Here is an 18,014-nt window from a genome sequence, read left to right as displayed (position 1 = left end):
ATTAAAATTATGTTGATTTATTTTAACAGATACATGGTTGATTCCCCTAAAAGGACTGTGTAAGTATAAAACAAACGATAAAGCTGAAAGAGTAGAGGAAAGGAGGTTAACCAAACTGCTGATAATTGGTTCTGAATCAGTGACCGAAAGAACTTGAATAAATAACACGACGATGATTACGGAGCATTCTGAATGTATCCTGAAGGTGTGTGACTAATTGATTACATTACCATATAAATCTTCCTTGTAATTAAGACAAAGTCAACACAGATATTTATGAAGCCAATATTTAGACTAAAAAAATTGCTTTTTCTCCTAGGAATTTTTTATGTTTTTTTTTTGACTAAAACTATGTTTCTCAAATCCTGATTGTTGATTGCCCGCTTCAGAAAACAATTGAGTTTAGTAGCTGAATTTCCCTGTTTCCAGATTAAACTCTTCTATCACTGCGCAGAGATGGACTGGAAGACTGAGTGCAAAGTGACTGCAGATTTGTATCTTTTTAAAATTATTATTTTAAAAAATCAAAATGTTGCTATTATAAAAACACATACTTCCAGAAGTCGTAATTCTGTGATATATTGACATTAGAATCTTGAATTTAGATATTTCTGTGGCTATCCATGACATTTGGTCCTTCCAGTTGTATTTAGGACTTAAAAAATAACATTTTGGGTTCCTTCCCCACTGCAATCTTGCCAAGCTAGCAATGGCAGGTTAAGAATTGGTATTTACTGACTTTCTTGGACATACAGGGAAGATAAATCTCTCAGAGTTTTCATTACACTGTAGGAGCATCAAGAACAATTAAAACAGCAAATGGGAAATTTGGATACAGTTCCTATGCTTTAACACTGTTTTTTACTACATGCTTTTGACAAGGTGACAAAAAAGCCTGTCTCCTTTCTTTCTGCTTTTTCAGCACCTTAAGGCCATTCTGCTGGCACCACCATCGCTACATGATGATGCTTGAAGCCAAGCCAGTTGTAGGGAAACTTGTTGCCCTTTTCTGTAGCAGTGAGCTAATGAACCGTGCTACTTTAAAAGGAGCAACATGATAAGTCTTAAAAAGGAGAGAGGAGGAAGCTCAGCCAAAGAACTTTCTCTCTTTCTTGGTCTTTCAAAATTTATGTTCTTGAGTCCACTTTTTTTCTAGTCGAACATTTTGACTGGGGCTTCCTTTTATCCATATCTTCTTGTATTTCCAAAGGAAAAGCCCGTAGGTTTTCATTCACACAGGGGAGGCAGAATCTTTTGGTGTAGAACAGACTACATTCCTGTAAAGAAAACAGAATTATTTGGATACACAAAATGGAATGGCTTAAGTTCCAGTCACATTAAACCACGTTTATATTTAGAGTCTTTATTTGCAATTAAATTATTCTTCTTGGTTAAACTACTCCATCAATTTTGCTTCTTCTGTTCAGTAATTCTAACATCTGATTTGAGGTAATTGAGTGAAAAATAAATAAAAATTGGACTGTAACAAAAGCTAACCAAATACACAGTTACGTTGCTTATTTTGAAGAACTGACCTTCATCAGTTCAACACTAGAGAAAACAGTTACTGATTTCCTTGCAATTGGCTTTTTCCTTCAATAATCATTCACGGTTCTCCTGGTGTGATCTAAATTCTGTTGCTGATGGATTATTCCTGGAGAGGTAAACATGAATGAAGGTATCAGACAGATCAGAACATCTTTCTGGGAGTACCAGATTCTGTGGGTTCCACCTAAACAGCAAAGTTTTCCTCTAACACGAAATCTTCATTTATCTTGCCAAGACTTCTCCCTGCTGGGAAGGTCTTTCAGCTTCCTGAACTGGCATTTGCAATTTGAAGTTATTCCTCACCAATTTCCATGAAACAGTGAAAGGGCAAATCCAAGCACAAGGAACGTAGGCCAGGAACAGTAAGCTCTGAGACGTTACTTGCATGTTTTTCCTCAACTAACAGAAAACTTAACTGTCTTTGTAATTTGCATGTTTGCATAGCCCTAGGAAAATACCTAATGTATATTATATGAATATCATCAAGGTGTCCAACAATCAGAATAGCTAACTAGATTTAATTCAGCTAAGACAGTTTAACTGGGTTTTCATCCTTTAACCAAGGCTTCACCCATTAACTGCCTTTGAATAAATGTACTTGTTGATTAGAAACTAAAAACATACGTCGTACTAAAGGTTGGGAGGACGTCCCTTGACCAAATTATTGAAAGCAAAGTATTAAAATCTGTTGTGTACAAAGATGTTTTCCCTGCCCTTGAAATGGAATGGCTCTGTGATCTGACTTAGTTAAAATTTGATTTAGTTAAAGAGCGTTACAGACCCCGTATTTATTTTCCACACAGTTAGCTCTAACCAGATGCTATAATTATTGAATAGGAACAAGGAAAATTGCTGGAATATTTTAATCTATCTGCAGTGCAGAGTTCAGACAACCGGAGAAGCTTACTGAAGTGTTACTCTTTTGCCCTTCAGTGATACTGAAGTTCATGGTTCTCCCGGCATGCTGATCACTAAATTCCAAACAGGATTTAATAAGTAAGCTAGAGCGGTGTTACTGATGGATTATTCTTGGGGATTTAAGCATGAGTAAAGACATCAGTTCAGATGGATCAGGACATCTTTCTGGGAGCATTAAATGTCATGGGTTTTACCTAAATAGCAAAGTTTTCCTCTTGCTATGATTGTTTGTGGCTGGCCTTTCTCTAAGAACCCGTTCTGGATACTTCTGCATTTCTGTTCTCACTTTTGTTTCCCTTGTCACTCCCTGTCTGCACTTCAACAGTATGTACCACTTGATTATATCAAAATCACAGTCACCTTGCCTCTGTGTGACAACTTTTCTTCATCTATTGTCCTTTTCTGCACCAGTTGTCAGGCTTCTGCACATTCAGAGCTGTGTGAGGCCTTGCCCTCTGTAAAGCCCCCTACACAGTCTCCGTGGCTTATTGTTTTTTGCCCTTTGATAACCTTAATACATTAAGCTGCCAGTTAAAAAGGGAAGATTAGAGTTCAAGTTTGCCCTACTTGTTTGTATTAAAACATGGCGCACAGCTTCCCAGGCCTTCAGGTTAACTTTATGGCTCCAAAGGGATGGCCACTGCACCTCAGGATATTGCTCAGCAGTGGCAAAGGCGGGAGAGGCTTTTGTCCCACTCTGAAGATAGGAAACTTAGACATTAAGACAAAGCTCCTTACAGATATACATGCATTCAACTTGAATTATTTTAGCTGAAATGAATTGCCATCATCTGATTTCCACCTACAAATGCAAAATCATGACTATGAACCACACATATCTGGATTCCAGATACATACACCTTTAGTCCTCAGTCTCCTCTCAGTCGTGGGATAATTTAGCCTACCTGCTATGAATTGCATCTATTATGTATATCCAAGCCCATCTTTGATAACCATACTGACAAGGCTCCATTCTTAATTGTACTGTTCTTTAGTATGTTTTATCACTTCCACAACCAAGTCAGGAGGGGGCATTTTCATTCAGTTCAGGCAAAACTGAGCTGTCAAAGCTGACTGTCAAAGTTTATTTCTCTTCTCACATGGATCATGTCAGAAAGTAATATACACAGCGGTATTATTTTTAGCACACTTATAAAGGAAACCCTATGTAAAGGAAAGGTTCTGCCTAACCTTCTTCAGGACTGACCTTGAATGACTGAAAGATGAGTGGAAAGCAGTTGTAGTGTTACATTTATCACTTTATACCTACAATCATGTCCAAGGTCATTGTTTAATCAGTTTCTGCTATAGTGAGCAATAGCGGATGAAAATTGCTCCCTTTCTTATTTTTTTCTTTAAAAATCTCTTCTAAGTGTTTAAAACCTACATTCAGTAAGTGTTGCAATAAAAGGAAATACTATTTTAAATGACTAACATGGTCTCATTACATAATTTCCTCTCCCTTTTATGAAAGAGAAACAGGAAAAAGGCACTCAATCTTTCTAAAGTCATAAATATTTTTACTATCCTACTTTTTACGGTGTTTTTTGTGTTTTTTGGTTGTTGAGGTTTTTTTTGGCATATTATAACACAATCATTAGAATTATTTCCAGTTGTACCAGATGTACTTGTCAATATAATATGCTAAAGACTGGTTCAGTAGGATGAGATACAATGCAAGTTGACTGTAAATTAACTTAGTGAGACTTTAGAGGCCATCTGAAGATGTCAGTTTATGAACATCATACAGAACATAAATCTTGACTTTCCGTGGCACAGCAGCTTTATAGCTTTATAGACCCTTCAGCTAGGATGGGGTGTCTCAAGAAAAGCCTAAAATCCAATCCTTAGATACAAGAGCTAGAAAATTAAATCCCATCCCTTTGCCAAACTTCAAGTCAGAAAAGTCTTATTTTTACTATGTTAGTCTAGTACTATGTTTTGAATTAACAGAGAAATGTTAGCAACCTGTCACTGAAAGCTTTCCATCATGTTGGTCCAGCCTCTTTGCAAATGAGGACAAAGAAAATATAATTTTCTTACTTTCAATTCCTATGGCATAACACCATGGAAACAGCATAAGGCTCACGTGATGTACTTAGGTCAAGCAATAGCAGGAATCAGAAACAACCCACAGAGATATTATCAGAACTTTGGCTCTCTCTATTGCCTTGGATAAGTTTTTACCTCTCTACACTCTAATCTTCCCCACATGAAAGAGGAATAGTATGTGTTTACCTACTTTGGTGTGGGTGTTTAAAGGATTAATTATCATTTCTGCAGATCTCTTTCAATGTTACCTAACCAGCATTGCTAAATTGATTTGGAAACCATAGTTGTATGCATGATTCACTATCTGGCCTGGCCAGTTTGTTAAGGAAAAAATATTTTCAATAATTTATGATTATGGTTTTGCTTTGAGTGATACCATTAGGGTAATCCTGAAGACTCAGATAGCAAAAAACAAATGCCTGACATATTTACACAACAGCTAAAATAGGCAGGAATGCAAAAAGTTTTAAAAGAGGCTTTTATTAGCTCACTGCTAATGTCCTCTATATTGTCATGCTCTAGATTAACTGAAACTGTTAACAAATCTTTTAAAAGAAAAAACACACCTGCATTCAGAAGAGGCAGACTGCATGGAAGGATATCGAGAGGCTAGATCTGAATATTTCTGACAGATTTAATTGCTAGACTTGAAAATGCCTGTTGAATCCTTCATAAAGTCAACACACTTAATTTGTGAATGCAAATCTCAAAATGAGCTCAAGTTTGCCCAAAGTGTGCCTGAGTTATTAATCCTGTGTCATTACATAGGAGGGGTAAACTTTACTTGTTAGGGCAAGAATCAAGCTCATTAGCCATAACTATATGATCTGCACTCGCCAAAACACTTGCTATTACTTTGGCTGTGTGTGTGTGAGAGAGTGATGCAACCACCAGCCCAGATAGGGACAATCAGTGCCACAAGGAAGACCTTGCTCATGTGTCAGCTTCACCTCCACACCATGTACCTGCACACAAATGCCTTAAGCTACTTGGCTCTGGAAACTTGAGTTCAGCACTTGGGCTTCATCTGATTCCCATAGGAATCCTTGGGCAGTTCCAGAAAGAAAAAAAAATGTCAGTTGCAAATTCTAATCTGATCTTCTGTGATTTTCTTTCATTTACATGATAGAAGAGACTTCAGAAATGGGAAGCAAACATAATCAGGAGAAAAGTGTTATTCTGTGCTCCTCTTAGAGCAGTATAAATCCATGCTTAGTAACAATTCCCTGCAAATCAGAATAACGCTTAAACTTGTACAAGAGCCACAGTGTCCCTTCAGCTGTGTCTCTCCAACCTTCTAAATTTTGTGAGCATAAGTTGACCTTTATTTTTTAACTCAGGAGAATTTCCTCAGTTCCAACACAGAAACTGCCCACATTATCACACTTCCTGCTCTGAGGATGCCAGCAGCATTACTTGTCTTACCAGAAATATATCCAGCCTGAGAAATAATCTGACATGAGAAAAAAAATTCCACACCTTTACAAAGGGCATGTCTGTGATTTTTTTTCTTCTTGTCTGGCTGGTCATTTGTTTTCAGACTCACACAGCTAGCTACTTTCGGCAAGAATCACACCAGTGAAGCTAGCCCCTAGAAAGAGCAAACAAAGAAACTGAAAACTCCTGAAGCCGACACTTAAGGTTAAGGGGCGCTCACATACATGCTATTAGCTGCACTCCAGATTTAAGCACACTGCTCTGAGATAAGGAGTGAACCACTCTGGAAGAAAGGCCAGGATCTGGCTGCTCTTAGGACAGTGGCATCTGGCTGAACAAATACATGCTGTAGCCATTTAAATGATCAGGTGACATTTCCTCCTGGGTTGATTCACCCATGCATCCTGACCGCTGCATGAGTTCCAAGCCTCTTTCAACCTCAAAATTGACATGCTGAGGGAAAGGAGCAGAACCTGAATTTTCTCCATTAGTTGTACTGCCTTAAAGAAGCACAGTACAGCTTCCAGACAGTGTTAACTGTGTAATAACTTGTTTTCATTTTTGCTTTGAACTCACAGCAAACAAAGGGACCAGCTCAGCACTGAGGAGAGTTATTAAGACAACTGTAATTTTATACCACTTCTCTGTACTGCACTCAGATTTCATAGCTTAAAGTTGGTGCTGGCTATTATTCAAATTCATTCTTCTTCAGAGAGCTACCACAGCATTGCACAACTCTCCTCTCTGTTTAATTTCTACATGAGCTTTTGCAAATACAACGGTGAGCCTGTGTTGCAGACCTAGCAATCCAGGGATGTTCGTGTTCTCTTTATGGAAAAAATCTACCACTGTTATAATACAGTATACTGTAGGAAGGAACCTAAAGGTCTTGAAGTAGTACTTGAACTTCCTTGCATTTTCATAAACTGAGAAAGTAGAAGAGTCTGCACCATGTTTGTGAGGCTGGAGTGTGTTCTTCAGTAAACAGCACACTTAAAGTTGCTGATTGTTTCCATTCAGTAGTTTTATCACAGGGAAATCAACAAGAACATATGATGAGCCTGCCTTGAAAATACGTTTGGGTTTTTGTTATGTGGTCCTTCTCTAATAGGACAGCAGAACTGGAAGAAAAAGAAATGACTGAAGAAGCTTGTTTTGTTTGTTACTTACTGTACCAACACAGACTGTTCTTCTACACAAACTGCACGGAGACCCAAGGACGAGGAATTTTTCCTTGTCAGGGGTGAAAGGGTCCTTCATGACATAGCTGTCTTCCAAAATCCTATAAGAGAATAATTTCACACTTTAAAGGTAAATCTCATAGTACGGGAAGAGTTCAAACAGAGAAATCATGGAGGCTGAATAGGTGGCAGTCTTCCCTCCTGGTGTCGTATGAGGCAATGTAGCAGCTATGCAGCCCCTTTCTTCTTCAAAACCAGCACTTTATCAGAAATCGCTGCTTTCTATCTATAATTCTCCACTATCTAGCTTTCAAGATTAGGGCAATTGGTGATAACCTCAACAGTGTCTTATTAGGCATTTTTTCAGTGCCTTCAAGTATTTCTTATAGTCTGTTTTCATGACGGGCACTCCTTCACACACCCAGTTTTAGTACTTTCTCAAATTATTACCTCAACTGCACAACTTCAAGAAGGACTTCTCTTCCAAAGCTGCATACACCAAGTATAAAATAAGAAGAGCCTTCAATGCTCTTAGTTATGTTTGTGCTGTAAAGCTTTGGTTCTCACCACTTGCAAGCAGGAGCTAAAAGCATGACGCATTACAATGATCCAAAATATTCTTCCTTTGTGTCAGAGACTTTACAGCTTGCTTCAGGGTAATCCCTTTGCTAAGGGATTTGATTTAGTAGTTCAGTGGGTAGGGATGGTGATAGGAGAATGGTTGGACTAGATGATCTTGTAGGTCCTTTCCAGCCTAATGAACCTAGGGTAACATTTATTAATAATTTGCATTTATTAATAAATTGGCAACCTGACTGGGAAAGATAAAGCCTTATTCTTCCTGGGAGCTCTAGGCAAAACATTGCAGAAGTTGGGTGTCTGCACAGGGCACCCTGCAAGGCTGGCTTATTTCTGCATATAAATCAATCTTGAATTCTGTAGTAATATGGAGTATAATACATATTTAAAATATACTGTTAACTCATCCTATCATCTTTTAATTGCCTACATACAGACACATGTATCGACATGAGCTTCTGTAGATGCATTTCTTTATCTCTCCACTCATACAAAAAGTGGCATGGCTTCAGCCTTTCACCCTTTCACTGTTGGGAAGAAGCAGGCATCTTTACATGGTAGATCAACTCCTTAACTAGTCTTCTAGTGCATAAACACTGGATTATCTTTGCAAAGCTCCCTTTGCAGCATTTTCAGGCTTAATACGGTCATCATCAGCACAGAGTCCAGGCTGTTGTAAAAGCCTTCATGTTTGGCATATGGCTCCTGTAGCACTGCATTCAGGACTAGTGAGTAGACAGGAAAATAATAAGAACAGTACATAAAGCTATTTCTACTATGCACATACAGTAGTGTTATCCTTCAGTGTTATTCTTTTGTCATTTGAATCTCAGCAATAAGTCTAGATGTTGAAATCAAGCTTGGATAACCTGAGTTAAGATTTACATTCAGCTTTAAGTCAGACTCTTTATGAAAGTACCTGATCAGAGGAGGTCCATTCCTCTTCTGCAAGGATAAAGGGAAAATGAGTAGCACTGTGGGATTTTGAATGACAATTATACAGCTGTCTAAGGATAACAGATCTGATCTCAGCCCAAGTAGGTGGTAATCAATGGATGTTTTATAAGAAACTGAGCAGTCTTAGTAGGGTGGAACGCTGAGTATACACCTGATTTCCAGTTTGCTCCTGAACATGTTTGCCTGATGGATTTGCTGAAAAGAACTGCTCACATATTTGAAGCTAAGTGCTGTGTGTGGTGAGTGTGAAGTCTAAAATGTAAATGCATACTAAATTGTCATGCACTTCAACGCCAAAGAATTGTCTAGTACATGCAAAAAAAGCACTGCTGCTCAAAACTCCACACGTCAAACAGCTCTTACAAAGTGTATTTACCGTACATATGAGTTGATGCCGTGTTTACATGTTGCCCAGCTGACACAGCTACAAGGAATAGGCTATTCCCAGAAAGGCTGTGCTGACAGCCAACAGTACTCTAGTAAGAAAATTACGGTATAGGTAAATTGTAGGGTGGCAACTAAGCTAGGAAATAAGCCAAATACAAGTCTGTCCACAGTACTGAAGCGGGATAGGAAAGCTGATTTATGTCTTTGCTGTCAATACTGATGTTTTAAAAAATTTCTTTTCTGTGGAAAAAGAAGGCCAATAAGTACCAAACTTCAGAATCGGGGACAATATGGCATATTATTGGGTTAAATCAGTGCACGTTATTCTGCAGCACAAGGTTTCTAATGGCCATAGCATAAATGAAGTCTGTGAAATATGAAAGACTTTACTTACACAATAGAGTGTGAGTTTGATGGCTTCTGCCCGTAGTATGTGTATGGAGCTGTTAAGCCACATAGCTGACACCTGAACTCTCCTGTAAGCTCAGGTTCTTTGGGAGGATCCATCTTTAAGCTATATATAAGAAAAGCAAAAATGTCTTAGTTCCAAACTGCAGTTATGGAAACATGCCTGCAAGAAAACTAAAGATGTGAGACATCCACCTTTGCAAACTAAATTCCAATGAAAAATTGGCCACTGCAAATCTTAATTAGTAAACTTTCCTCCCAAACCAAGTTGCATTCCCATGTCCTAGTTAAATTTCCACATTTCTTAGAGCCTGATCCACGAAAGACATTAGGCAGCAGCATACACAACTGTGAGCTGGAAAATCTGAGTCCATTAGTGCCTCTCAGACCAGCTGTGCAGAATCCCAGCCCAGTTCTGCAATGCTCATCTCTTCCCACTAACTGCAGATGGAGCCCGTGAAAAGCTTGGGACCCCACTGATGAGGCAGATATGAGAAAGGTGGATTGCAAAGGTTCACTGTGTCTTTGTCCTTGCATCTGGTTCACCTTCTCATAGAGTTTTGGAAGCTTAACACTGACTCCCTGTTCTTATCTGGCCCCCTATGGAAATGAGGCTGATGTAATCACACCTTGCATAGAGAAGAGTATTGGCCCATTCAAACCACACGGGAGCAGGTACCCCCAAAAATGTTAATGTTCTGTACCTTTTAAGAAAGCTGGCAGAAGAGGGAAGGGAGACTGCTTTATTGCTATACTCAGGATACCTGTGTATTTCTACAAATGAGAGAACCTGCATACATGAAAGCTATTGTTCACCTTTCTGAAAGGCTTCAGTCACCCACTACAAAGATGTAGTGGGTGTATCTTGTATCCACTACAAGATAGAAAATGTAAGGTGGTGTGCTCCATCAGTTCTGGTGCTTACAATACTATCTGTTTAAAATTTTGACATGGATTTCCATTTGGGAGCTTATCCTACACTTTACCACTTTATTTGAGAGTCACATGCAACAGTTTTCAAAAAACACAGTGTAGCAAGTTTTCTTTCAGGACTTTGTTTTATCTGCAAGCATAATCTGATCAAACACAGCTAACAATACGCGTGCCCAAAACTTGCCTCAGTCTATGAATGTAATGTAATCACTCGTTTACAGTTCAGGAATCCTTGCTCACCTGCACCACTCTCTTGAATGGACACTTTCACTCTGCAGCTGGCAAGACAACTACAGCTTTTAATTGAAGTCTTCCCACTTTGCAGTTTTCAGCTGTAAACCTGTCAGCTTTTTTAAGTGAACCAGAGCTGGCATCAAATAGTTCACAAGGCAGACACTAGGAACTCAGATTTGGACAGTATCACAGCTGTCATCCAGCTCCCTTCTGCCAAAGGACAGCAGGTCATTGCTCCTCTCTTAGCTTTCCACCAGTACCCTCCCTCTGCAGAGCTGATTCAATTCACTAAGGCCATCTCTATGTTCCAGCTCAGGACAAGGGTATTCTTTGGGAACTAATTGCATGACTGTCCCCACTTACCACACTAGGTCAGCATCATGAAGCCGTCTGAAAGCCCACAGGCCAGACAGTTTCAGATAAAACTCAACTGAAAGATGTTCAGGAGCATACCCAACACACTCCGACCTGAATGTCTAACTAAAGACCATTCAGTCTCCCAAGAATGAATTACAGAGTCAGAAACACCCTGATGCATACAGAGTGGGTATCCAGTACCTGGCATCAAATCCATGGGTTCCTGGCTTTGCTCTTATTGCATCTTGCTATTTACTACTAGCTACTAATGTAGTCAGAAGTAAAATAACTACTTTTTTTTTGTTTGTTTTTTGCATGTGAGCTAAATCGGCTTGCAGAAGAATCCAACAACTGCTAACAGTAGTGGATGGTAAAAAGAACTACAGAGCCAGAATGGGAGGGCTGAGATGAGGGACATGTATCTTCCCTCTTCAATGACAGTAAGCTGCTATTTCTGCTCACCCTGTGTGATGAAACTGAATCCTTAGAGACACATGCTGCTAAGGTGAATTGAGGGCAAGGTGAAGCAGAGCTGTGACTACTTGACATCTAATACTCCAGAAGAATGGGGAGCCTCAAGATCCTCAGATGTTACACGGCCTCATTAACAGACATTCAGTTAATAAATTCCTACTCTGTTAAATCATTAAATTTAACTTTGGGAATAATCACCCTTACCTTTTCATTCCTTCAGCCACCACCATTTCCACTGCCATTCCTGGCATTTCAGTGGTATGAGTTCTTCAAACGTAACAAAATGGGGCTGGGTACTGATTTAATAAATACATCCAACTCTTAAATGCCTTAGGCAACTACATTTTTTGGAAAGTGATATAAAGCTTGGATATTATGTATTTTACCTTACCCACAGGGCTGTGGAGGAAATTTAATTAACTGAAGTGCTTTCAGATTTTTCAGTAAGATATAAAGCACGTATATGTTATACACTTTTTCCTGTATATTAAAATTAGGATTCTTCAAACTATACACAACTCAAATAAGAAGTCTACTTTTCCAATCTCGCATTTTAGCTTTAACATATAAGTCCCCCAAACATACCTAAAGTTACTTTTTCTGTCAGCAGTCAGTAGCAATACCAAGACACTCACCTATCTGAATGAAATTCAGTCTATAACACTGTATGTAATTTCTGGTCATCAATTATTTTTTTTAAACAGGGGAAATAATTAACCCCATAGGGTATGGAAAGTCACTTGAATTAAAACTGACAACATAATCACAACAATCCTTCCATTAAAATAAAGCAAAACACCAAGAAAAAAAGAAAAAAAAAACAACAAAAAAGAAAGGTATTTATGGCAGTGGGGAATCACAGACTTTGGAATGAATGTGTCCTTATTCCAAGTCAAAAGAACAGCCCAGGCTTCAGAGATGAAGTGTGTTGGATACAGGGACACCAGCTCTCGTATAAACCTCTGGCATGTAGAACAAAATCTGTTCAGTGACTACCACTGGGAAGGAATGATATCTACGTACAAACAGATTTTTGGCTATGCCAGTTGAAAAGCATATGATCCTGCCTGCAAGGCACTGGTGAACATACAATGCTTTCCATTTTACTCCAGGCTTATACGTCACTAGTATCAGCTGCACCAAGTTTTACTTCACTGGAAACAGCATTTGTTCCAAATGCTTGTCTATACAGTAGCACTTAGGAAAGTTAAGGCTAATAACTCACAGTGCAAAGTTCACACACACACAGATTTCAGAGCAAATGCTCCCATTCCTAAGTAAAGTTTGTTATATAACAAAGCAAGGTTGTTACCCTTCTGACAAAAAAAATAAATGCAATGACAAGTGTAATAAACTTTCAGTTCATTCACACCTTCAGTCTAAACCACCAAACATACACATCCTACTGTCACACAAAGCTGCGAGTACTTCCCAAAATCTCACTTACAATTAAAGAACCTTATCTTCATCTCATACAACAAATGCACAGTAACAGTTCTGGGGTAGATCGACACCAACAGATTCTAAGCTCACTGCTTTGGTCTTGCACACAATCTCAGCAAGATGCCCAATATGATAACTACGACAAAGTATATGTTTCTCCTCCAAGCATATGTACAAAGTAATACTGAGGACTAGTTCCTCTCCAGCACACCAACAACAGGACGAAGGATTGCTTGAGGAAGTAAAAGCCTTTATCACCTTGGCAGGCAAATCTGCGACCTCCAGTGACTCAAATCATCAGCAGTACTGAGTACTTCTCTTTTCTATGGGATTTTTTTTAAGCACCATGTCCCAGTAACATGCCAAACATTTGGATGGGATGTACAGAAGAAATCTTTAGGAACAGCTTGTTAAGAACTGAATTCTATGTTTGTCATTTTGGCTGTAAGCCTCAAGGCACTTTAACACATACTTACTTCAAGCACATGTGTAGCTCTTCTGAAAAGAACAACTCAGCTACCCACACATGCTTATGAAGCAAAACACTGAACAAGCATGCTGAGCAGAAACCTGCCAAGTCAAGCCCAGAATGCTGCAGGACATGTGTGAAGTTGGCCCGTGTGTCATGGCGAAAGGCAAAGCACATAGACTTGAATGCCACGCCGAAGAAATATTTGTGCAGTAATTGCAGTAAAAGAATGGAGCAAGTTAGCGCTGCTCTAACAGTGTTTCTCCATGCTGTGACTGATACATGATACGGATGGAGGAAATGGCTTTCAGTGCAGTTCTCTAGGGACCCCTAAAAACTTCAGGGCAGTTCTGCCTGGAGCATTCTGCTAACAGGTCTGGAAGGCACGCCAGAAATAATAAATCACCACTGAACTGTCAGGGTCAGTGGCAAAGCAGTGACACAGATAAGTAATCTGATTTTCTCCGCTTGGAACCTTGTTAGCACAAGACTTTACAATGTATAGGTTAAAGCCCCTCCTGATATTACACAAGACTCGTGTATTTCTAAATCACCAATAAACTAAAGAAACTATACAAGAAACAAACTGCTTACAAATAGACTCTTGATTTGAAAGAGTGTCAGATAAAACCAACACTGACACATCTTTAATCCTCTCCGATTAAACCTGTTTCTTTCTCCTCCCAAGGTTTTCCTGCTGTATCCAGTGATCATGACAATGACCTACTAAAATATTCACAGCTTGATTCCCTACGGAAAGGAGTGCTCCCTAATGGAAGGCTAGGAGGCACTGAATACATAGCGTAGTAAAAAGCAAGTTATTCTGCAGTACTTGGTGTGGTATAAATTTAAACATGCTTCAACATCAGGATCTTTCAGAAAAGCATCTACTGCCTCACTGTCTAGCTAGTGGATGAAAAAACAGAACCTTATTGCTGCTCTCTCCCTCCAGTTCTCCTCTGCTACTGCCCTGAAGGCACATTTAAGTCACTTGCTGGCTGCCTCCATGCTCTCTCTTTGAACTGACTTACATTGGATTCAGGGCAATGAATTAGACAAGAAATGCAATTTAGCCAAGTGTGGCCATTTTGAACTTTTATTATCACTCACGAAGATCACTTGACTGAATTAAACTTGACCTGTTGCATCAATTTCTCTCTTTGGGCTGGCACTGCTAAGCTCTCTCTGCTCTGGATGAACTGAGATCACAGCAGGACACAGGCTTCCCTCAAGGTACAGGTCACATAGCAGGCCCCAAGTCCTGCTTTTTAATGACAACTAGTGGGATTCCCTGCAGGAGCAGAACAAACAGCCCTGACAGGGGTTATCCCGCGGGGCCAGCACTGGAGGTGGCCACAGATGTGAAAGTGAGCATGTTATCTGAGCATCTGGAGAGAAATGCTTGAATAGGGTGCACCAGACAAAAGAGCAGAATAATATAGGTTAAAAGAAAAAAAAAAAAAACTTTCCTAATGTAAAAAGGTTTTAGGAACACAAGATGGATCTCAAAAAGACACTTATTAATATGTAGTTGACTAAAAAAGCCAACACCCTAACCCAACCACTCTTTACTTGGATATGGCAGCCAGACACCTCTGAATTAGGCGGCACTTAGAAAAGGATTTCAAGTTAGGTGAGAATTTAACAGCTTCACAGAAGAATGCTGCAACAGGGCGCTGATTAACAGGCGCATACTACTGCCTCCCAGTGGAAACATCGGAGCAGCACAGCTCTGGCTGCAGCGTCCACTCGTAGCTGCCGGGGACCACTGCTTCAAGCAGCTCAACTATTAGGAGGGACTCAGTTGTAAAAGGCCAGGGCAGGAAGAGCGAATTTCTGCATACAACCCGCTTCCTACCCCCAACTGTGCGGGGTAGAAGCTGTTTCCACGTCTGTCTGCAGAAGCGCCGCGAGCACTGTGTTTCTGCCATGTGACAGAACAATGCTGGCAGAGGGAGCAGCAGCATCATTGATCTTCCTCTCCACTTACCCCAGAATTTATCAATGAAAATGAAAATTTCTGTTTTGTGTGTTCTGTTTTGTTTGTTTTGGGGTTTTTTCCTCCAATTCACTCATTACTCTTTCTTCTTCTGGTCTTCCAACAGGCTTTTCTAGACAGAGCACAAAGCCCATCACATCACGATTATCGTCCATCCTAGTGATTCTGTGGGCAAAATGGCCCAGAAATTGAAGCAGACAAATGTGTTGCTCTTCTCACAGCAGTTACAGGGACTTGGTGGAGGGCAGCTAATGCGGGAGACTCAAACAATTAAACAAACACACAGAATGGAATGTCAGTTCTGGATTACAGCTATTCCTTGCCAAAAAAAAAGGCAGAACAGATCTGACGTTTAATTTCAGTACATCTCTCTTCTGGTATAGCCACAATTAAGCTTGGTACAGCCATAGTTCACCTTGTCCTGAACTGACTTTGTCTTCCCTCCAAACTGGGGCTCCCTGTTACAGCTGTGTTAGATTTATAACCATGGCGGCGAAGATGAAGATAGTAAAGCTCCATTAATATGTTAAGTGATGATGCTTCTCTTCAAGATGTCCTTTAAGAAAAGTTATGGAGGACCATATGTACCAGTCAAAGTATCAGCGTGGTTAAGTACAACCTAAACTTAGTGTGACACTTTTAACAGCCTAAAAATAGACACACCAAGATTTTGTGGAAATACGGGAGGACGGGAGGAGTGGAATCAGAGAATAAGACACGGCAACTTGACATAACCCTGAAAGAAGTAAATATAGCTTCAGTGATTTATCTCCCTAGATAAAGCGAAGTTGGTACAGATAGAAATATCCTCTGCTATGTGGGTTGCATGTTACAGTGTCCTCGGTGTGAGAGGCAGTGCTTGTTTTTCCTTGAGATCAGCAAAATGTTAAGCATTAAGCAACTTGGGGAAGAGAATTCTTTCCAATAAATGTGACTGATGCTCTCAGTTTGCTAGGATTGAGCACAGGGTGAGGACTGCGTAACAGAGTTAATGGAGTTAAGCATACCTTTAAAAACAGAACACAAAACTGGCGAGGTGTGGTGGTCATCAGCTTTGAGAAACCCCAAGAATACAGAATATAGTCCTGTTCCTACCATATGCATAACACTATTGCATATAGCCCCTTCTTGCAGGCACGTCCATTTCCCCTGATAGATGCATTCCTCAGATTTCACTGTCCCAGCTGTCATGATCAGTGAGCATGAGCCACCAAAGTGAGAGATATCCCTAGCGTGTTTGATAAGGAATAGAAGCTCACTCCCAATTGGAAAGTTTCCTTTTCCAGAGCACTTGCTGAGAGCTCTCAAATTCTGGAGGAGAAGGGGTTGGTGAGGTTTTGGGTGTTTCTGTATGCTTTTTTCCCATTTCAATTACAGTTTACAATGCCCATCAGGCTCTCTGACATAGACCAGCAGCTTCAAGTCTTACTCACTTACACACACTTCGTAAATTCCTGTTTTCTGTACATGCAGCAATATGAAATAACGTGAAATCACCCAGGCACTAAGATTGTAGATTTCTAGCATGTGTTCAAGTTGTCTGTTCACACACTGAAAGACTTCACTTCCCAGCTGTTACCAGTATTACTCTGCCTAAAAAAAAAAAAAAAAAAAAAAAAAAGAATGCAAGAAATAAGTCCGGACTTAGCTTTCAATACCTGATAACTCACCAACTAGCTATCGTGGCCCACTTATGAGAACTGCTTCCATAGTTCCCCATAGGACACAGAAATACTGTTCAATCTTAGACAGCAGGAGACATCTTTTTACTACAAATTGCCTGGGTGGGGGGGTTTGCCGTCATTCTGCATCCTGCAGAGTCTGTCCCCTACAGCACATGTGCTTATGCTCTTCCCTCACAGAAGTTTTTTTGGACAAACCTACTCACCCACTCATAAAAGGTAAAATGAGAAGGAGACAGGTTTTTCACAGGTGACAAAGGTTTCTCACCCTTCAGATCTCTGTACAGCAAGCATAACTGGAGCTGACTAAGACCTTACTGAGATCAAGGAGAATGTGGGCTGCAAGACGGAGCTAACCAAGCAGCAGAGTTTATGGGGTATACACAGAAATCATATGCCCCACATTTGTGTTTGAAGAGTTTGTAAAATTACTAGATATAGTGATAGATGGCACTAAAAAATGCTGTGACATTTACGTTACAGATTTAAAAGCACATCTCCCTTTTAGACGCATATGTACATGTATGCATGGTTAATGAGTAACAACTTAGTGGTAAGAAAATTATGACAAAATAAATGAGCAGACGGGAAAAGAGGGCTTACTGCAGAATTATTATGGTAGTTAGAAATAGACTTCATTGGAGACAGCATGGCTCATGTGTTAGCTGGTCAGTAAAAGGAAAAAACAGAAAGAACAGGTGAAAAGAGTTCTCTTCACCAGGCACTGAGAATAGGAACATCACAAACACGCAATGACCCCCTCTCTCTTTATTCTGGCCTAGAGGGAATATAAATAACAATAAATTAAAAAAAAATCCCAACACATCACAATCACAGACATAACTTTTTCTGTTTCAGTAAAAAAAAGCTAGTGCAAGGGTAATGTACAAGCTAGAAAATTTAGCAACTCAGCGAGCCCGTGGAGAAAATTCCCACATCATGTTGGGATAATAAGT

General features: G+C 39.8%; 3 protein-coding genes across 4 annotated transcripts in view; all 3 read right to left on the bottom strand.

The window, feature by feature from the left end:
* Nucleotides 1-18,014, bottom strand: part of LOC136052309 (zinc finger CCCH-type antiviral protein 1-like) — a 117,820-nt gene that overhangs the window by 43,865 nt on the left and 55,941 nt on the right. The gene's annotated exons all lie outside the window — the stretch shown is intronic.
* PKDREJ (polycystin family receptor for egg jelly) overlaps nt 1-18,014 on the bottom strand; it is a 32,138-nt gene that overhangs the window by 2,805 nt on the left and 11,319 nt on the right. The gene's annotated exons all lie outside the window — the stretch shown is intronic.
* Nucleotides 155-17,850, bottom strand: CDPF1 (cysteine rich DPF motif domain containing 1). Of its 2 annotated transcripts, XM_065742385.1 has the most exons (5): nt 17,777-17,850; nt 16,816-16,969; nt 9,454-9,573; nt 7,126-7,237; nt 155-1,277 (listed from the first exon to the last, which is right to left on the bottom strand). In XM_065742385.1, the coding sequence occupies exons 3-5, from the start codon at nt 9,564-9,566 to the stop codon at nt 1,128-1,130; spliced, it is 375 nt and encodes a 124-aa protein (XP_065598457.1). In that variant the 5' UTR covers nt 9,567-9,573; nt 16,816-16,969; nt 17,777-17,850; the 3' UTR covers nt 155-1,127. The 2 variants fall into 2 exon arrangements, with proteins under 2 accessions (XP_065598457.1, XP_065598456.1); XM_065742384.1 differs by lacking the exons at nt 16,816-16,969; nt 17,777-17,850 and adding an exon at nt 10,641-11,283.

The sequence above is a fragment of the Cyrtonyx montezumae genome, unplaced genomic scaffold (assembly GCF_038088225.1).
Source record: "Cyrtonyx montezumae isolate F1298 unplaced genomic scaffold, pur_monq_1.0 scaffold_3, whole genome shotgun sequence".
Taxonomy (NCBI): Eukaryota; Metazoa; Chordata; class Aves; order Galliformes; family Odontophoridae; genus Cyrtonyx; species Cyrtonyx montezumae.
The sequence above is the reverse complement of the archived record's forward strand: the minus strand, read 5'-3'. Positions and strand labels throughout refer to the sequence as shown.